Source organism: Scardinius erythrophthalmus (assembly GCF_964197995.2).
Source record: "Scardinius erythrophthalmus genome assembly, chromosome: 18".
Taxonomy (NCBI): domain Eukaryota; kingdom Metazoa; phylum Chordata; class Actinopteri; order Cypriniformes; family Leuciscidae; genus Scardinius; species Scardinius erythrophthalmus.
Window position 1 is genome coordinate 34,874,643 of NC_138238.1, and position 22,408 is coordinate 34,897,050.

Sequence of the window (22,408 nt, forward strand, 5' to 3'; positions counted from 1 at the left end):
ACTGTGACGTATGCCATTAAAGTACCGCGAGAGCGATTCGAGAGTAGCCGGAGAACTCAGCCAGCACAGCTTCCCAAGAGCGGCTGCACTGGGCTGCATGAGCTCTGATGATGACACAGCTGTTCTACGATTAGCCGGATTCATTGCATGACAACGATCACATGTGTTGCGTGTTTATTCAAACACCGTTAGGTGTGTTCGACATCGGCTGCGGCTGGATGTATCCGATCGGCGAGAGTAGCCGCGTGCAGGCGGGGAGGAGCTGCAAACGGAGACGTGAAGTCGGACACTTTCTGGGTCCCGTAGTGACCGCTCACGTGGTGTTTGCATACTTTACCACAGCTGAAGTGAAATAAATGCAATATTTGCCAAATAATGTTTCAGAGACATTTTCATTCAATACTTTATGTACTGCTTCTTACAGCGTCTGTTTGAACAAGAATAAAGTTCAACATAAGCTACTATCAATGAAGTGGAGTCTACGTTTTTTAATCAGTTTTACTTTGATAAACATGACACAATATAACATCACAAATACATGAAAAGAGTGTTTACTGTTTTAAAAAACTGATTTGTGCGCTTTAGAGGAACTAAAGGTGTTTGAATAAACACGCAACACATGTGATCGTTGTCATGCAATGGATTTGGCCAATCGTGGAACAGCTGTGTCGTCATCAGCCCTCATGCAGCCCAGTGCAGCCGCTCTTGGGAAGCTGTGCTGGCTGAGTTCTCCGGCTACTCTCGAATCGCTCTCGCGGTACTTTGATGGCATACGTCACAGTCACGTGGCGTCGGCGCTGGATCAAGTCGGACAAAATTTCTAACCGGCATGCACTGCTTCAAGTCAGCCGCCGATCGGTCTGCGCAGAGCTGCATGAAGTCGAACAAGCCTTTTAGTTCCTCTAAAGCTCACAAATCAGTTTTTTATAACAGTAAACACTCTTTTCATGTAGTTGCGATGTTATATTGTGTCATGTTTATCAAAATAAAACTGATTAAAAAACGTAGACTCCACTTCATTGATAGTAGCTTATGTTGAACTTTATTCTTGTTCAAACAGACGCTGTGTGAAGCAGTACATAAAGTATTGAATGAAAATGTCTCTGAAACATTATTTGGCAAATGTGCATTTATTTCACTTCAGCTGTGGTAAGTATGCAAACACCACGTGAGCAGTCACTACGGGAACCAGAAAATAGGCTTGTTTGAGATGCGCCTTGCCTCGCCTGAAATGTAGTCGAGAGTAGGCGGCTGCAGTGAGGGGAGGAGTGAAAAAAGCGCAGGCAAGCCGGACAGATCTCTCTTCTCGTAGTGGATCTGACACCTGCGAGATCAAAGATGGATATCGCGGGATTCACGCTCGTGCACAGTGTTGCTAATAAACTGGATGTAATTCAATTTATGTTGCTTTTATATGAAAATAAATAAAATGAACAAGACACCCAAAGTACTTGTTATTTAATTCCATTCCAAATACATGTTTATCAATATTTTTTTCTTTAATACAGACATACGTGTTTTTATTTATTTATTTTTTATAAAAATTAAATTGCATAACCCATAGAGATCGCACTGTTAGATAGTTTGGGAATATTCACACATAACGTATACACATAAAACATGATATCAGAGTTTTAAAATCAAACATTTTAAAAGAGGACAATACATCACGGTTGTTTAAACCAATGAACATTAAGCTGTGTCGTCAGCAAGTCGTTTCCCATCATGCTTCTGATCAGCGCAGTCGGTGGAGAGCAACTGCGCTCGACTGCAGAATCCGACAGGTGTGCCTTGCGCTCGCGAGAGATTTTTGACATACGTCAGCATGACATCAGAGCAAGGCGGACCGCACTCGGACACATTTCTAACCGGCATGCATCTCGCGCTGATCACCGGTGATCGGTTCTGCGCAGATTTTGCTAATCTCAAACAAGCCTAGTGTCCGACTTCACGTCTCCTTTTGCAGCTCCTCCCCGCCTGCACGCGGCTACTCTCGCCGATCGGATACATCCAGCCGCAGCCGATGTCGAACACACCTTGAGTCTGCGCAGTGCGGTCAGCCATCAGGAAGCGAGTGCTTCTAATTTACTTCACTTTTCTCTGTTGAATCCAATGGGGTCGCTGTGTCCATTTCTTTTACTGTCTATGATTTGAACCACTGAATTTGTGGAAGCAAATTTGTAAAGTTAAATAAAATGGACTGAAAATTGTCTGTTGAATTTTATAGGTTGTATTTTTAAACAGAATGAATATTTTGGAAGTGAATCTGAAAGGTGAATATGGATTATTGAATTTTTAATAATTAAAATATGTGTAAAATGTTTTGAATTGAAATATTCACAGCTTAAATATACAACCATGTTGAATTTCAGCCCATAAAAGTTCAAGCCCTAAAAATACAATGCATTAAAATGCCAGCACGGTTAATACAATGCATATTTTTTTCCAATTAGTGCATTTCAACAAGCTTTTTTGTTTCAAAAACATTTGCCATTGTTTTACTTCCATAATCTAGCCTATTAAAAGTTTCTGTACTCTTAGCCACAGGTCAAAGGTAGATTTATTTTCGTTTTTTACTACATAAACTGCACTCTCTCACACCCCAAACGGTCAGACTGAGCATTGTTAAATGGGACGGTCCAGCCTAAGGAGGACTGTTCTTGTCGCCTAGCAACTGTGACAGCTGCCTTTGATAAGTGACAGTAACGTGTACAAGACTTTTTTGAAAGTTATATATTAAACTTTCTGAAAACAAAACAGCTTTCACAAACTGTCTAAATATGTTCACCATGGTTCATTTCTGTATATAATAAAGAGTATAAACTATATAATTGCATCTTAATTGCAATAGCCTAGTAAAAAAACATTGACAATCGGGACAATGGAACCGGAAGTGCTAAAATGCAAACTCGTTTCATCATTTTGCTCATAACTGCACCACTCTGGACCCTTATCACAGACTGCGATGACGGGTTTTAACGGTCATCAACACCGTAAATCCTCCAAAGTTTTCTTCTTTCATTTAAAAAAAAAAAAAAAAAAAAAAATTATGTAGGCTACATTTATAACACTATCCACACTTTGTATTATATTACTTTTGCATCAAATTACAAAAAATAGTTAACGCAGCTGTGAGGGTGATGGTAAATATCCTTCTGACTGCCGCGTTTTAAAACTCTCTCTATATTTCCCCTCTTTTTGAAAGTTGTGAAAACACTATTGTGGAATTTTTCCTTTGCTGTATGAGCAAATGGGACCACAAAAATATATATTTAATGTATCCTCTCATGCTATAAAAGTAGCCTACCCAACTATGATGACTTCTGTTTCCGAGAAACCTGGAAATCTGAAAAGGATCGATACAATATTCTCGTATTATAACAGCAAATTTAAGTTGACCGTTTTTGATTAAATATAATTAAATGAAAATAGATTGTAACTGATAGATTTTTTTTTTTTTTTTTTATCTAGTAGCCGACATGCATCGCGTCACGGCAAGCGCTGATTGGTCTGCGCAGCGCATTAATTGGACCAGCCGACTCCCCGTAGGCCTACTGGTTGCGAGGCATTGTCGTTCACGCCAGAGGTTTGCAATTCCCCCCCAAAATTTGATCTGGGTATGACGTGTCGTTTGCATGCACGGCCTTGAAATTATGTTGAACATGAAAGTTCAGATGTTAATGATAGCATTATTGATAAATTGGGAATTTGTAATAACAGTAGCCCATCTTAACAGAGACGATGCGAAAATTGATACAAATCGAGTCAATGAGTCGCTCCAAAAAGCACAGCAGTCTCCCGCAGACGTGGAGAGGTTGTACTTGAGAACTGCTGATGCACGTGAAGATGACTGTGAACTTTATCTAAAAAATTCAACGCCTTCAAGCGAATCGGCAGAAGACTCAATGACCGAATTCACTTTCAAATGCCATGCATGTTTGGCGGATCACAGTTGGGGGAATGCGGACTCAAACCGAAATGGACCAATTCCCACACAAAATGACGTGTTTAAAGAACTTCTCACGGGACCAGTGACCTGGCGATCCTTAAAAAGTAAGATGTTGAGCTAGTACTTAGCACTTAAGTTCGTGTGTCATTTTTTTTTAAAGGTATATTTTAATACTAACTAACTACTACGTATAAAACCCGCTTATTCTTTCATCAAGGTCATCAGTGGGATTTGGACGGAGTCGCGGTGTCTGACGTCAATCAACCAGTGTTTCATTGTGGCAGTGAAGTCCTCATGATCAAGTTTTCCATGACTCTGCACTCAAATCCACGCTTGGTTATCAGTAACGGTAAGTAGGCTACCTGGGAATATTCACTCTGAGCTATAAAGAGGCGAAAGGAAATCGAATCATGAATAAATTGTCACCACAGACACAAAGTGAATGTGTTTGTATTTATATTATTAACAAATAATAATAAAATGTATTAACATAAGCCCATCTTAACAGAGACAATGCAGAATTTAATACAAATAGAGCCAATTAGTCGCAGGCTTTACTGTGTATTTTTGTATTTTACTTTCTATTTTTAATGTTTTTGAAAGAAGTCTCTTTTGCTTATCAAGCCTACATTTATTTGATAAAAAAATACAGAAAAAAACATTAATATTTTGAAATATTATTACAATTTAAAATGGTTTTCTATTACTTTTAATATAATTAATTTATTTCTGTGATGGAAACTAGAATTTTCAGCATCATTAACTACTCCAGTCTGTTGAATATACAATCCTGTGAAAACAGCACCCCTACTTCCTGCGCCCCTGATATTTTGCTTTTATTTTTTTATAATTGTTAAAGTTTATGCTTTTAAATGAGGTCAAAAAGTGCAAAAACCGGAAGAAACTCGGTAATTCACTAGGCTACAATTAGTACTATATGGCTTCCTTCATTGTGACGTTTTAATTTTTCACTCTATTACTGAAACACAAAGTTCATGAATATTTAAAGAGGCAAATTCTGTTTAGTTTGCTGTTTGCTGCTGAACAACTGGTCAGTACATAAAATGAGCAATTTACAAAAAACATTCTATAAAAATGGTTATTGCAGTCTATTTAGATATGTAATTTAGTTTTGCATTAATTTGCAGTAACTATTGTGTGTGAATGTGCTTTAGTGTATTATCAACATCAAACATTTTTTGTAACCCATTTTCAACGTATCTTTTCAGAAACAAAATGGACTGATTCACCCTCACAAAAGCAGTGTCAGTGCATCAAAAGGAATCATGGGCCATCAATGCTACTGGGAATCCCTTTCAAAGAGTGCTTTGCTCAAAACTGGGTAAGATATTCTCTTAACAGTAGCCTAGATGTCATGCTACATATTTATCATTTGTCACCTTGACAGACTGGTTTATTCCCTTTTTTTTTTTTTTTTTTTTTTTTTTTTTTTTTAAAGGTCATTTCCATACAGGACATTTTAGTTCATTAAATTGTATATATCTATCCCTTTAAAGGAACACTCCGACTTTTTGGGACTTTAGCTTATTCACAGTATCCCCCAGAGTTAGATAAGCCCATACATACCTTTTTCATTTCTGTGCGTTCTGTAAGTGTTATTTGATGCACCCACTCTGCCCAAGTAGCTGTGCTCCTACGCCTAGTGAGAATATAGTTCCCAGTATTTATACGATTAAAAATGGTCTCTGTCTCATATAGCCTTGTTATTTGTACACGCTGTGACTATACAGATCACCACATGTAAATAGGAAAATGTTTGCATTATTTTGTCACTTATTGGGATTAGTATGCTACCTTATCCATTTACATCCAGTCTTTGTGCTAAGCTAGGCTAGCGGTGGGTGCGTCAAATAACACTTACAGAACGCACAGAAATGAAAAAGGTGTGGATGGACTTATCTAACTCTGGGGGATACTGTGAATAAGCTAAAGTCCCAAAAAGTCGGAGTGTTCCTTTAAGTTTCTGCATGTAGATATGGGTCCCTATTTTAACGATCTGAAAAGCAATTATCAAATGCGAAACGCAAGTAACTTTGTGGGCGGCTCTTGGGCGTTGTTGCTATAATACGGGCAATATAAATGACTCTTGCGCCCCGATGAAAATCTAAAATGGGTTGGTCTGAAGTAGCTTCATTATTCATAGGTGTGGTTTGGGCGTAATGTGAAATAAACCAATCAGAGCGTCACCTCGCAGGTGCGCTTGTTCCATGACGGATCGCTATTATAACGACGGATTTGCCAGGCGCAAGGCAGGAGCTGTTCACAGCCTAGGAGACCGTTCTTGTCAGGGCCGTAAAACAAGTGACATTGTATGGGGATGGAGAAACCCTCCCAAATAAGCTTCAGTTAAACAGGCGTATAATAATTTGGGTAAATGTGTAAGCTAGATTTATGCCTATTTTTTTCACATCTTCATGGACGCCACAATGATTTCCCTCGTGTGGAATATTTTTCCTTGTAATTATGTATGGTTTGCGTATGATATGTCTAGATGAGAAGCAAAGTGTATGCACGCTCTGTACATGAGCATTTTAAGCATGAGCCCTTAAAATAGCATCTGAACGCGCCACTGACTTTAGACTAGGTTTTTCCTGGTCTGCAAAATGGCATGCGTCCATAGTGCTGGAATTGCTCAAATATAACACATTTTAAAAAATCATTTAGCTTTATAGTATTTATCCACTAAAAAAAACTTTATGAACTAAAAACATACTCTAAGTAAAAAAAATACTTTTTTTTTTTATATTAGTCACATTTCAACATTAGTTACCCACCCTTACAACAAAGATAATCGTTGCATTGAATTGATGGTTGAGGTACTCCAATGATGATGGTAGTTTTCCTTTAAACAACGAAAATATTACGATTATGATTAAGGCCAAGAGGCTTTTTCCTGTTTGTTGAAAAACAGAATCTCTCCATAGTCTTCCAAACAGGGTTGTGTTAAAATGTTGCTGCTGATTTTCAACCAGCTTTGAGCTCACTGACTCTTCTGCACGCACTAGGGGTGAAACGAGTGAGAAATCTCATCACGTTTTAGTCTGGCGAGATCTCGTAGCAAAATAAAACTGCAATTGTGTCTGTGCGCTATAGTACTTTGCTTATGGTTGCACTTGCACTTATTGTTTGCACTTAAGATTAAAAGAACTGTTATTTTTGTTATTTATACAGTTTTTATTTCTATGTCCAATTTGTGGAAAGGAGTTCAATCAGGAGGTCACACACAGCCTTGATTAGAAGTTCTGAAAGCTCACAATTCATGTACAGTAAGATCTGAAGAGACTCATGTGAAATCATATAGGAGAAAAGCCAGTCAGTTGAATTTGTGGCAAAACCTTTTACAGTGCTTGTATATTGTTTTCTTTCATGCATTTGATCATTCATACTCATGCTCATAAACTAGGGCTGGGCCATGCGAAATCCGATTAGAAAGCATCATCTGCTTTCAGATGGAGCGGCATTTACTACACAGAGCCGTAGTTCACTGACAAGCTGAGCCATATCGCATTAATTATCGCAGGCGATACGTCCGTGATAATGCGATATGGCTCAGCTTGTCAGTTAACTACGGCTCTGTGTAGTAGATGCCGCTCCATCTGAAAGCAGGTGATGGCGATTTACTACTAAAGGAACCGGCTTTACTGACAAGATGCGCATAACAGTGTCATGTGATATATCGCCCAGCCCTAGTTAAAACAGTTCAAAATGCATGAACTGTCATTGAGGATTTCTATAAAATATTGTGCAAAAAGCTTGTCTCGTTCTTGTGAACCCAATCTCTTGTCTTGATCTCGTGAGATAAGTGTCTCGTCACACCCCTAGGACACTAGCAAATGATTTTTTTTTTTTTTTTATAACCAACAAAGTGTAAACGCAGTGTCAATAAGGTTGCGTTCAGACTGTCAGACCAAATCAGATTTTTGTGCACATCCAATTGAGATCACATTTAGCACATGTGAACGGCAAAAAAAAAAAATCACATAAAATGTGAATACGTTTCGAGCTACATTCATATGTGGTTTGAAATCCTGTTCAAATAGTATTTCTGGAAAGCCGTTTCAGTCTGATCGCTCTAATCGGATTTCGCATGGTTTGTGACTTTCTCGCGCCACAACTTAACGTCAGATGTTGTTATACAGTAGAAACATGAAGTCACTGCAGAAGCAAGGTTGTCAGATCAGATTCCAATCACATACACAAATAATCGGATTTGGACTGACTGTGTGAACATAGCCAAAGAGATTCATTGTGCAGTGTAGCCAGCTTCATTGATTTATAACAGAATTTGCAGAAGTGCATAACTCAGTGAGCTTGTGCTGAAGTGATTGACAGCTTCAGTGATTAAGATTTCTCCACAAAAGAGTCCGTTTGCAAGCAGCAGAAAGCCATCTTATGCGACACAGTAAACCTGTTGTTTAGAAGTTAACCTTTTAAGCATGCGCAATGTTTCAGATAGTATGGCAAGTGTAAATGCATAAATCGGATACAGCTGAAAGAACGTGTAAACAGACGGTCCAAAAAAAATCGGATAAAGGTAACAAATCAGAATTGGGCATCAAGACCTGCAGTGTATTCAAGGCCTCATTTTTTAGAATAACAATTTAACTTTTTTTTAATTATTAGGCTATAATTTTTATAATTTTTTTTATAATTTACCACTCTCCGCGTCTCCCCTGGCATGCTCTGGTACCCCCCTGGGGAGGCTCGCCCCACACTTTGAAAACCCCTGCTCTATACCACTCCCCAGTAAATTCATCTGGTCCTGGGGATTTATTAGACTTTAATTTAGTAATAGCCCCTTTTACTTCATTTGCTGTTATTTCTGCCAGCAGTGTTTGATTTTGCTCATCAGTAAGGGTGGGTAACTCCAACGTATCTAAAAAACAATCTATCTCCTGGTTTCTATCTTCGTGCATTTTAGAATATATATATATATTTTTTTAAATAAAACCTTTCAAAAACATCTTGAATGTTCTTGTTTGTATTGTATTGGTAATAGATCCCTGGTTTTGTTTAATCTGCTTGTTTTCTTAATTTCCATGCCAACATTTTCATAAATTGATGCATTTTCATAATATTTTTGCCTAGAAAACCATTCCATTTCTCCATTTCATGAGTATACAGCGTATTAATTTCGTTTCTCTTTTTAAATTTGTTGTAGTATTTTGTGGTTTTGCTTGATCTTTTTCTTTTTCTAATAACTTTAATTGATGCTGTAATTTTTAACTCCTGTTGTTGAATGTTCTTTAAGTTGTCACATTTATATAGCGCTTTTTACAATACAGATTGTTTCGAAGCAGCTTTACAGAGATAACAGGAAAATAATGCAAAAAGTTTCTTTCCAGAAGAAAGTAGCTTCAGTGTCCAGCTTAAGTTGAGTTTCATTTTTGTTTTCAATATAATATAATATAATATATTATAATATAATATAATATAATATAATATAATATAATATAATATAATATAATATAATATACACACACTGGTCAAAAGTTTTATATCGGTAAGGTTTTATGTTTTTAAAAGTCTCTTATGCTCACCAAGGCTGCATTTATTTGATAAAAACAATATAAAAAAACAGTAATATTGTGAAATTATGACAATTTAAAATTACTTTTCTATTTTAATATATTTTAAAATGTAATTTATTCCTCAGATGAAAGCTGAATTTTCGACATTACTCCAGTCTTCAGTGTCACGCGATCCTTCAGAAATCATTCTAATATGATGATTTTATGCTCAAAAAACATTCATTATTATTTTCAATGTTGAAAACAGTTGTGTACAATTTTCTTTCAAAATTCTTTGAATAGAAAGTTCAAAAGAACAGCATTTATTTAAAATAGAATATTTTCTAACATTATAAATGTCTTTACTGTAACTTGATCAGTTTAACTTATCCTCGATGAATAAAAGCATTGATTTATTTTATTTCTTTCCCCAAAAAATTTAATTAAAGGGGTCATGACATGGTTTTTGTTTTTGTTTTATGTTTCCTTTAGTGCAATTATAGTATTATTATAGTTTTTTTGGACAAAAAAAACGTTAAAACTGTAGTGATTTATGACCTTTTCCCACCCTGTTTCTCATCCTCTGATTCAAACAGTCTGTTTTGGTGGTGTTTCCCTTTTAAGAGTTCAGTGTTAACGCCCACTATTATGATTGGCTAACGTCATTGGCTAAAAGTAGTTTTAAGATCAAATACATTACTTACAGTTTGCGGCGTCGTTGGGACCCTGAACAGTCGGCACGGCCTGATCTTTAAGCAAAGGTTTTCTGGCAAAGCCAGCATCATACTGCAATTTGTTCTCAAAACAGTCATCCTTGAAATGTAGAGAACACACGCTTAAATTAACACTGCCGTGACTGGGACGTCCGCCAAAAATAAACTGCATCCATTTTTCCCTGACATCTGGATCGTTCGGCAGCGTATTCAAACATTTTGTTTGTCCACAGCCAGGAACAGCACATCTGCGTCATCGCGATCTTCTGTACACAGACACTCACTGCACGTCAACTGAACACCTGTGAGGTGACAACGATGCGATGATGCGAAATGAGGCGTAGTTGTCTTGCGCTGGAGGCGGTCATATGTAAAGGACTGGTACGTCACTTCGTACTGTGACGTCACTTCTTACCATGGATCCCCAACGAGCTGTAATCAGAGCTTGATTAAATAAATGCTTCGTTTATAATGGGGAGGATGTCTTAAGCTATGAAACTTGCAGGAAGTTTTAACGGTACGAAGACCTCATATACCAAAAGATCAAGGCAAATTTGGTGTCATGTCATGACCCCTTTAAAATTCTTACTGACCCCAAACTTTTGAAGGATAGTGTTTAATTTTACAAAAGCTTTCTATTTCAGAAATGCTGTTTTGAACTTTCTATTCATAGCATCATGAAATAAAAATGTAAAAAACTGTTTTCAACATTGATAATAATCCTAAATGTTTCTTGAGCATCAAATCATCATATTAGAATGATTTCTGAAGGATCATGTGACACTGAAGACTGGAGTAATGATGCTGAAAATTCAGCTTTGATCACAGGAAAAAAATACCCTTAACTATATATTCACATAGAAAACAGCTGTTTTAAATTGTAATATTTCACAATGACTTTTTGTTTGTATTTTTAATCAAATAAATAGTAAATACAGCCTTGGTGAGCAGAAGATACTACTTTTAAAAACATTAAAAATCTTACTGATCTAAAACTTTTGACCAGTAGTGTATTCATATTTATATTTATTATATAGCCGCTCTGGAGTAAACCGTGATGTCATTGTCCAGTTCAGTTCTTGTATAATAGTGTCAATGCAGGCAGATTAATATTATTGTTGAATATTGAATTAAATGTTAAATTTAATGTCCCCAACTAAGCAAGCCAAAGCGAATGGGAACAAAGGTGGAAAAACGCGACAGTGGCAAAGAACCAAAATTCCATCAGGTGGCAGAATGGAGAAAAAAACCTTGGGAGAACCCAGGCTCAGTCGCTCAGTTCTCCTCTGGTCAACGAACGGTGTTTGATTATGATTCAGGCAGCATTATAGGTCAGTCAGATTGGTTTAGAACAATCAGATGATTATCCAGTTCCATCAGGTTGGAGTCACGCCGACGCCGGTATGGAGACGAGTTTGAGGATCAGTGCCGATGGCTGTCGTGCCAATGAGGCCTTCACATGGGAGAGTCTAGTTTAGACTACGGTAGATCTCTGCTGACACTTCAGGGATGCATTGTGGTCATGTCTAGGTTCAGGTCATCCATCTGATCTGGATACGGCACGGATCCAGCTGATTACAGTAAACCTCGGAATAAGCAGAAAAACCAACATTAGCGTTGATGCCATTCTTCTGATGTAACGAGTACATCAGGTGTTATAGGAAGTGTTCCCGGTTCCAGCTAACCTAATTTATGCAGCCTAGTAATCAAGTGAGGCTAGTGCTATAATTTGACCTCTTAATACTACTTTTGCAGCATCCCACAACGTTGGGCATGTGACAACTTCATTATCATTAGTTTCTAAATAAGAATGAATATAAATTTAGAAGTTTTTAATTTATATTTTAAAAGAGGGATCACTAAGATTCAAGTAAAATTTCCACAAAGTATCCTTAGTAAAACTATATAATAAATCAGAGTAGATTGGGGCATGATCACTGATTTTCGTCGTTCCAATATCGCATTGTCACCCTGGTCCTATCTCTATTAAACATGAGGTGGTAATCTATCCTATTATTTAGATTATTTATGTGGGGGAGAAAAATGTGTATAATCCTTAGTATTTGGATATAGGTCTGTCCATACATCAATTAAGCAAATATCATTCATCAACGTGTTAATTTTCTGATGGATGGGTTTAGAAAAAGGGTTTTTTTTTTTGTTTTTTTTTTTTTTGAGTAGTCAAGCTTAGGCTATAAACATACATTTAAATCACCTTCACAAATCAATGCACCTTGTGTTTCAGAGGACATAATCTGAAAACATAAAAAAAAAAAAGGTAACATTACTACCAGGTGGGGCATGAATGTTAAAGTAACGTGTTCCATTCATCATTCCATGAACAAAAATATATCGACCCTTTTAATCAGCATATTTTTCAAAAATAACCTTATGGGATATCAAAATAACTCCTCTCCTATGCCCTATATGATATGAGTAATAGATCTGAGTGAATCCCATTCTTTGTTTTTCATGCTCAATGTTACTCGCATGTGTCTCTTGTAGATGTACAATATGAGCTTTTTCTTTTTTCATTTTGCTTCAGATTTCTTTCCTTTTAAATGGGTTAAGCAAACCATTCACATTGAAATAATTTACTTTTTACTTCATTATTTGTCATGTCTGTTCAATATAACTTTGAAATCTAAAGGAGAGGCACAGCCCCTGGAAAAACAATACACAAGTAAAGAAAATATAAAAAAACCTGACAAACATATTGTGCTTCCAAGATAGGAGTCTCGAACAAATGACCCTGTAACAAGTTGGTGGCATCTAGTATGGAGGGGAAACCTTCTCTTCCACAGTGGTGATCGGGGCGCTCCAGTTCACCGTCTTTACGTGAGATAAGAAAATATAACTCTCGTGTCTGTAGTGTCCTGTCATTCAGTAATACGAAGAGAGAAATTAAATCAAAGTATCTAATGGTTTAAGGTCCAAACATGAATAACCTCCAGGTTTTTTTTTTTTTTTTTTGGTAGAGGGCATATGCAGTCTCGCATTATCTTCTATATGCCTGTAGATCAGTGGGGATTTCTTTAAGACTGCAAGGGAAGCTCAGCTTATTATAGTATTGTCAAAAAATGTATGGTCACTATTGTGTTAACATTTTGACTAAAAATGCGTCCGAACATGTTCATCTCAAAGACAAGTTCGTTCAAAATTGGCTACATATAGCAGGTTTGCTGACTCGATTTCCTTCTCATACATTCCCGTAGCGTCACAGTGCATTTGCCTGTTGAAGCCTAGCGTCCATTGACTTCAATGGGGCTGCTTTGAACTTTTTTTTTTTTTTTTCAGTGCTTTGAAACTAGACGGTGATTGGATAAATGCTGCGATTTATGTCCCGCCCACGGACGCTCAGCGTCTCTGGGGGTGAATGGAGGAGTGGGCTGGCCTGGACTCCGGGCTACTGCGTGATGATTGGAGGGTCTGTCGAAAGACTGCATCTCCTTTTGATTCACAGCGATTTTGTACTATAAAAAGTCGCCAACGCTGAAGCTATTAGAGCTCAGAACCATCGCAGATTTTGCAAGTGTAGTCGAAAGACAAACTGCTGCAACCTATTTCTTGGTATTTGCTTGGCGAAATTACTAGTCAATTTTCATCATACATTTCACACCATTGTTCCTTGTTTCAGTTGAACCTAATTCCTACATTTCCTCAGAGTTTTTTTTTTTATCGTTTATTCATTCATTGCCTTTTCTTAAAGGAACGTGGGTCAGAATTTACGTATAAATGTGACATGTTTTTCCTCTTATGACGCGTTTTTTTTACTCTGAAGAGACACGATCACTTTATATGACGAACCGATTGAATTTAGGCTTTTATCCACATATAAACATTGATCAGAGAACATAAACGGAAGCTGAACCGTATTGCTTGATGTGAGAGAACAAACCTTATTGTTTCTTGCGTAAGCTTCAATGTACTGCGTAAAACACAAGAATGAACCTCATTGGTTTTTGCACCTCACGCAAGCATGCTTGAGCATCCGTTCACCATAACTGATGTGTGCATTGAATGTTTTTTTTTTTTTTTTTTTTTTTTTAAGGCTATATTAAATCTGTTTGTCATATAAAGCAAACTTGTCTCAAAAGCTTGATTCATATAATTAGTTTAGGGCTGAACGATTTTGTAAAATAATCTAATTGCGATTTAGTTTTACCAATATTGCGATTTAATATGAGATTACTTAAGCTCTTTATCTTTTCTATTATTCAACAAAAGCGAGCAATAAATCATTGTAAAATAGGGAAGGAAATCTTTAGGCACCTCATGAGCCGATTAGAGCCCGACCGATATGGATTTTTGGGCGCCGATACCGATAAAAAAAGCCAGATACCGATATATCGGCCGATATTATTTATGTGTATATTATAATACAGTAGCAATATTATTTATGTGTATTATAGTACAGTAAGTTTGGACACACTTTACAATTGGTGTGTACAAACTTTTGATGGGTACTAGAGCCCGACTGATAAAGGATTTTGATAAAGGCTGATACCGGTACAAATATTTGTTGGTTTTAAAATCCGATATTCCGATATATCGGACGATATATATATATTTTTTTTTTTTTCAGAAACGCGCAACAAAACATTAACAAATTTCCCTAACATTAGTTATTTGTAGTTATTTATGAGTTTTAACTAAACTAATATGATAATGCATTTTAAAAAGAAACTTGTTTCTTGTATTGTCACAACAGAACAGAGGAACATCAAAATATATTAAAGTTCTGATAAATAAAATGTATAAAAATACAAACTTAAGATTTTTTTTTAAGACTAAACGTTTAGTCCTTTGAACAAAAACAACAATTTCACATTCAAATTGACAACAAATTCAAATTGTCATAATTTACTCTCTCAAGTTGTTTTTTTCTTCTGTTGAAAATAAGTTATTTGGATGAATGTGGGTAACCAAACAGTTGATGTACCCCAATGACTTCCATAGTATATTTTTCTCCTTTGGAAGTCAATGGGGACCAGCTACTGTTTGGTTACCCACATTCTTCAAACTATTAATATTAGAAAAATATTAGAAGGAAATTAATACAGTTGGAACAACATTAGAGTGCCTGTAAATAATGAGATCATTTTTATTATTGGGTGAACTATCCCTTTAAGGACAAGCGGCAATGTGTTTACATTTGCTACTGTCTCTTTAAGAGCTGAGCACGACACGTCTAATGTACACGCATTTGACAAGCGGACAACCGACATTGTTTATGTAAATCTTGTGTGTATTTAACAGTATTAGCACAATAATACTCGAAAGATAACTTAGTCCAGTATCCAGGCGCTGGTACTAGAAAGGCTTTTAGTGCATGTGAGCTTCACATGTACGCGCTGAGAAACGCACACGTTAGAACAGCGCATCAGCATTTAAAATTAAATGTTTAACCGACAAAGCATTAAAGCACATGCACATTATGAACTTTTGTGAACTGCAGTGTTAACATTTTATGTGAATATAGCCTACGTCGCGTTGTTCCGCTTCACTCTCGGCTTATTTAACCGCAGCAAAACTGGACATGAGTCACGAATTTTGTCATCCTTATTTGAGTTAAGAGAACTGATAGGGATGTTCTTTTAATTGTTATTCAAGCAATGTATGTCTCGTGAGTCGTTACCAACTCACCATGAACACAATTCACTGCTGATCTCACTCGCGGTTCTCTCTGCCCGACTCTGGCTGGATCAGCAGGTTGCAGAATGTGTGGCACGTGTGGCACGAGTGTTGCCAACAGGGACGGTGTAGAGTGCCCTCTGGTGGACAAACTATACAACGGCAACCCTCATAACATGGTTGAAGGGTGTTTCGTCCGTTTTTATTTTATTTTTGAAATATTAATTTATCGGCCGTTATAAATGCCGATACCGATAGTTTTGAAAATGCCTAATATCGGCCTGCCGATATATCGGTCGGGCTCTAGAGCCGATCTAATTTTTTTCTTATTAATTGATCTTAATAAAACTTAAAATAATTACGTATGTAATTATAAGTAAGCCTGCTTTTATAAATAATTACACATTAAAAAACTAAATTATTACAATTACATGTAAATAAGTTTAACTAATATAGCTTCAAAACAAATAACAAAGAGAGAAAAACAATATTACAAGCAATAAACAAAGTGCTTTCAGTATTTAAGAGTAGGCTGTCGTTTTCATCTCTTTTGAAATTATAAGATGTGGTTTGTCCTGTCTGTTTGATAACTTAAGATATAACTGACTGTCACATTAATTTTGCGTCATGAAAGCATTTTGAGATGCAAGTACTTAACCACGTAGACGGAGTCGCTCACAGCCGCATGCTCGAGCGCTCTTCGCAAAAGCGTGCGTGAGTATTTGAAATTTAAAAGCAGCTTCTGTCTGTGATTTTCATATTTGTAAAAGACAAATTCATTCCAAAAGACACATGATGCCTTCGTAGAGCATTTGTAAGTAAAATACCGACGGGCGAGACCGCGCACTACAAAAGTAACATCAAGCAAAGCGCGCGTATCTCATATCTTGTGCAATGAAGCACGCAAATGTTCTTGTAATTCGCTTCAACTTTTCCGAACTTTATAAATGATTTTTTTTTTTTTTTTGGAAGGTTCGAGTGGTGTCGTGTGTGGGACAAAGGAATTAGAAGCAAGCAGAATACGGTTGTTTATAAAGCACACGTAGCGTCATCACGTATCTCTGTTTAAAACTAAGCTCAGACATAAATCTGAAATGATCTTAATCGATACAGAATCGTTGGAGAGAATCTATAACAGAATATCACATAAATTAAACAAACTGTTATTTCCTGTAGCCTATGCCAGGCCTATATGTGTAGCGTGCCAAGTTGATGCTTCATCTGTAAGACTGGTTTACACTTGCGTGTCACGTGACCAGAGTGTAATCGCAGCTTTGCACTTCATCAAACCGCGATATCGCAAATGCAATTAATCGTTCAGCCCTAGATTAGTTTACAATCTCTTTATGAACTTTTTCAAACGTCAAAGTGGTAGTTGCTTAGACTGTCAATGGAGGGATAGAAATCTTACAGATTTCGTTATAAATATATTAATTTGTGTTCTGAAGATGGACAAAAGGTTTGGAACAACATGATGGTGAGTAAATGACAGTTGAAATTTTGGGGTGAACTATCCCTTTAAACCAGAGATCTTCAACCCTGCTTCTGGGGACCCACTGTCCTGCAATGTTTATTTCCAACCTGCTTCCGCTCACCTACATGTGTATTTTCAAGTGATCCTGAAGTGCTTTATAAGGCAAGGCAAGGCAAGGCAAGTCAAGTTTATTTATATAGCACATTTCATAAACAATGGTAATTCAAAGTGCTTTACATACTATTAAAAATAATCAGAAGAAATAAGAATATACAGTTTAAAATAAAGAAACGAGAAAGAACTAAAAATAATTAAAACAGTTTAGAATAAAGACTAAAATAAGACACAGTATAAACAGTCGGACAAACAGTGACACAGTGCTCATTCATTAAATGCAAAGTTAAACAGATGTGTTTTGAGTCTGTATTTGAATGTGACTAATGTAGGAGCACATCTGATTTCCTCTGGAAGCTGGTTCCAGCTGCGGCTGGCATAATAGCTAAAAGCAGACTCTCCTTGCTTAGAGTGAACTCTTGGAACTTCTAGCTGATGTGATCCTAATGATCTGAGTGATCTGTTGGGTTTGTATTCCGTGAGCATATCTGCAATGTATTGAGGTCCTAGGCCATTAAATGATTTATATACTAGTAATAATACTTTAAAATCAATCCTATAAGTAACTGGCAGCCAGTGTAATGACCTGAGTACTGGTGTGATATGATCATATTTTCTGGTTCTGCTAAGAATCCTGGCTGCAGCGTTCTGTATGAGCTGCAAATGTCTTATGGTCTTTTTGGGAAGGCCAGTTAGGAGTCCATTACAATAATCCACCCTGCTGGTGATGAAAGCATGCACTAGTTTTTTTAAGTCTTGACTGGAAACAAAGCATCTAATTCTTGCAATATTTTTCAGATGATAGTATGCTGATTTAGTTATTGCTTTGACATGACTTGAAACTAAGGTCTGACTCTAAAGACACACCAAGATTCTTGACCTGATTTTTAGTTGTTTGACCTTTAGAGTGAATGTATGCGTTCACCTTGAACTTCATCTTTGTTTCCAAACACAATGACTTCAGTTTTGTCTTTGTTTAACTGTAGAAAGTTTTGACACATCCAGCTGTTGACTCCATCAATGCATTGGCACAGGGAGTCAATGGGGCTGTAATCATTAGGCGATAGGGCTAAGTAGATCTGTGTGTCGTCTGCATAGCTGTGGTAAGAGATTTGGTTCTTTCTCATTATTTGGCTCATTGGGAGCATGTACAGGTTGAACAGGAGTGGCGCAAGAATTGAGCCTTGAGGGACTCCGCATGTCATGGGCGTCCACTCAGATTTATGGTCACCTATACTCGCATAATAACCTCTCCCATCTAAGTATGACCTGAACCATTTTAGAACTGTCCCAGAAAACCCCACCCAGTTTTCCAGCCTGTCTACAAGTATTTTGTGATCGACAGTGTCAACTGCAGCACTGAGGTCGAGTAGAACCAGCACTGATAATTTGCCTGAATCCGTATTTAAGCGAATATCGTTTATTATCTTAATGAGCGCCGTCTCTGTGCTGTGATGCGATCGGAAGCCAGATTGAAAATTATCAAAGTATCCATTTGAGTTTAAGAATTTGTTCAGCTGGTTGAAGACAACTTTTTCAATGATTTTGCCTGTGAAAGGAAGATTTGAGATCGGTCTATAGTTGCTTAATATAGTCTTATCCAGATTGCTCTTTTTCAGGAGGGGTTTGACAACAGCAGTTTTAAGGGAGTTTGGAAAACTTCCATAGAAAAGTGAGGCATTTACCACTTCTAGGAGATCTGCTTCTAAACAGTCTAACACACTTTTAAAAAAAGATGTGGGAAGTGTGTCAAGGGCGCAGGTTGATGTTTTAAGGTGCTGAACGGTTTCTTTCAGAATTTTGCCATCAATTTCTTCAAAATCAGACATAGTAACTACTTTCTCAGGTTGTAGTCTGATCTGACTGACCCCAGCGCAACTCAAGGATGTGCTGATCACCTTTCTAATATTATTGATTTTCTCAGAGAAAAAGGTAGCAAACTCACTACACTTGCTTTCGGAGAGCATTTCACTGGGAATCTGGCTTGGGGGATTTGTTAGTCTGTCGACAGTAGCGAAGAGATTTCGAGTATTTAGGTTTCTGTTTATGATATTGGAGAAGAAAGTCTGTCTAACTTTGCCTAGTTCCATATTGAAAGCAGGAACGGTGTCTCTATAGATGTTATAGTGGATTACAAGTTTTGTCTTTCGCCACATGCGCTCTGATTTTCTGCATTGTCTTTTCATAATTTGCACTGCTGTTGAGTTTCTCCAAGGTGGAGGGGGGAGAGGGCGAGCTGCGCTCATAGACTTTGGTGGTAGTGATGTTTTTCTGGTTGATATCTGGGGGCTTCCAGCGAATTGGTTTCCAGCATACACTAGTTTTTCCATTTTCTCTGAGAAACACATGGGGATGTAGGAGATAGTGATAGCGGTGAGAGTGGCTGTGGTGTTAAAGGTCCCATGACATGAAATTTTCACTTTCTGAGGTTTTTTAACATTAATATGAGTTCCCCTAGCCTGTATATGGTCCCCAAGTTTCTAGAAATTTCAATCGGTGTAAATCGAGCTTTTGCTATCTTTCTCTGCCTTTGAGAAAATGGAAGCTCAATCGCGCTGATCTTGAATCTCCTCCTTGTGACGTTATAAGGAGGAATGTTACCTCCCCTGTCTCTGCTTTGCCCGCCCAGAGAATATTTCTCGCCCATGAGAAAATGAGCTAGGAAGGAAGTAGGAACGCGCGCGCGCGATTTTAGTTTGTCCACGAGAGATATCATGGCTTTTGAGCGAGCGAAGCATAACAATTGCTCAATAATTGGATGTACAAATGAACACGAAAGGGTCAATACAGAGCTGGGCTTGCTGAACGTCTGAAACTAAAGTCTGGATCACTCTCTTTGGCTCAGCTACACACCTCGGAACAGTAAGTCAACTAATGATATATAAGTGTGTTGCTTTACTGTTTATGTTTGCCTAGACTGTTACAAGTAGAATGTGGCTGTCACATTAGCTATGCAGCTATGCAGTTTATGTGTGAATACACACACTGTAACGCGAGTGTTGTACACTTCTTTGTTATTTGGATAACCGTTTTCCTGTTGGTTATACGGCGCGCGCGATATCCGCATTTCAAGATCGCAGAGCTTGATGATGTAATTGTAATAAGATAAATTACAGATGTTACAGATCTCTCATGAAAAGGCAACAGTAGGTTAGCGTTAGCTACATGATAATAACTGTAAACCATCCGAATAAAGTACCGTATCCCGACATAATATTTTAAACTAACCATTCGGAAATGTCCTGCTGGAGCCGCTGAGTTGCAACTTCTTCATCCGTTGCTTCTCCATCCGGATCAGATTCTGGGTCAAACTGAAATGCTTGAACGACTGCGTGTCTCCGTGCCATTGCAATATATCCAATGTAAACATGCATGGTCTACCGTTGCCGCAGATGGTCAAGGCCACACCCACCCTCCACCTTGCGCCGCCTTTCTCCTCCTCATTAACATTTAAAGCTACAGACACCGAAACGGCCTGTCTGAAGGAAGCTCATTCTGGGACTGGCTTATAGTGGCTATAATGCACTGAGACTGAATTTTTGAAAAGAGATTTCAGATACAGTACTAGGGACCACTAAGGCCTATATTAAAGCCTACAAAAAATAGCATGTCATGGGACCTTTAATGGAGGCTGTAATATGCTGTCTTGGCTTTCCTGGTCGTGTTTGGGTGCTGAATCTGTTGTTACTGGTGGCTGTAATGTACTGTCCTGGCTTCCCTGGTCATTCTTGGGTGCTGAATCTGTTGTTATTGGAGGCTGTAATATGCTGTCCTGGCTTCCCTGGTCATTCTTGGGTGCTGAATCTGTTGTTATTCGAGGCTGTAATATGCTGTCCTTGGGAGCTGAATCTTGTGACATTTCTAATATGTCACAGTCTGACTCTGGTGAGCTCAGTGGGCAGGGCTTAGCTGAAGTTGTGTCCGTGAGCAGAAGTTGTTTTGGCTGCATGGTGTTATCATTGTCTTTGTGAGATGTGTCAGCCGCATGTCCATTCAAGTCCTGAAGTGAAGTCCTGTGGTCATTCAAACTGTGTCCAGGTGAGTGTGTGCCATTCTGGTTGATTGGATTGACAGAAGGATGATGAAGGGAGAAAAGGATATTGTCCTTTAGCACTCTTGAACCCAGTTTGTTTGGAAGATGGCCATTTTGTTGAAACAGTGGCCTCTGATTCCAGAAAAGATTAAAGTTGTCTATGAAGTTCACTCCTTTTATATTACATGTTTTTTGCAGCCATGAATTAAGCCCAAGCAACCGTGAGAACCTGTTACTTCCTCTAGCTGGAAGTGGTCCACTGATGAATGTTTGTACTTTCAGTCTTTTGAGTGTTTCAAAAAGTTCATTGAAATCCTTCTTAAGCTGTTCTGACTGCTCTTTATGGATATCATTCTTCCCCACATGAATGATGAGTCGATTTGCTGTCTTATGTTTCATCAAAATGTTTTGAATTTCTCTGTTTACGTCAGAGGTTGTTGCTTGTGGAAGGCAGCATGTAGTTGTATCTTATAAGCTGGTTCAGGTGTGGTTGGTTAGGGTTGGAGCTAAACTCTGCAGGACAGTGGATCCCAGGAGCAGGGTTGAAGACCTCTGTATTAAACTATACACTTTTCTTTCTTTTTTTCTTTTTTCTCTTTTTTTTAACATGCTTTAACCCCCTGGGGTCAGCAATCATGCCAGAGACTCAAAATACTCGATTTTGATCTTACATGTGTTATACATCATTCGATCCTGTTAAGTGTCTATTTTTTGTGTATACTCACAATAAAAACAAAGTGTTGTGCTTTTTGCCAAATAAAGAAAAATAAACTATGCGAGTTCTGCCTTCTCTCTGTCAGTGAAGTCCATTCTGAAACGCGTCTGAAAATGAACTAACTCAGCAAATACTCAGTCACACAGGCACGAGAGATGTCTTTTATAAAGCTTGAATTCTCTTTTAAATGAAGTAATTTATATAAAAAAACAAATAATCTGTTTATGTAATCTGTATGAAAGGAG

At 37.6% G+C, this 22,408-nt stretch overlaps 1 protein-coding gene across 1 annotated transcript in view; it reads left to right on the plus strand.

Moving 5' to 3' along the window:
- Positions 1–3,491: 3,491 nt before the first annotated feature.
- LOC308706374 (uncharacterized protein) overlaps positions 3,492–22,408 on the plus strand; it is a gene marked incomplete at its 3' end in the record, with an annotated part of 43,545 nt that continues 24,628 nt past the window's right edge. The window contains exons 1-3 of the mRNA XM_081391968.1: positions 3,492–4,053; positions 4,167–4,298; positions 5,179–5,291. Coding sequence (XP_081248094.1) covers positions 3,636–4,053; positions 4,167–4,298; positions 5,179–5,291 — 663 coding nt within the window. The 5' untranslated portion in view covers positions 3,492–3,635. The remainder of the gene's footprint in view (positions 4,054–4,166; positions 4,299–5,178; positions 5,292–22,408) is intronic.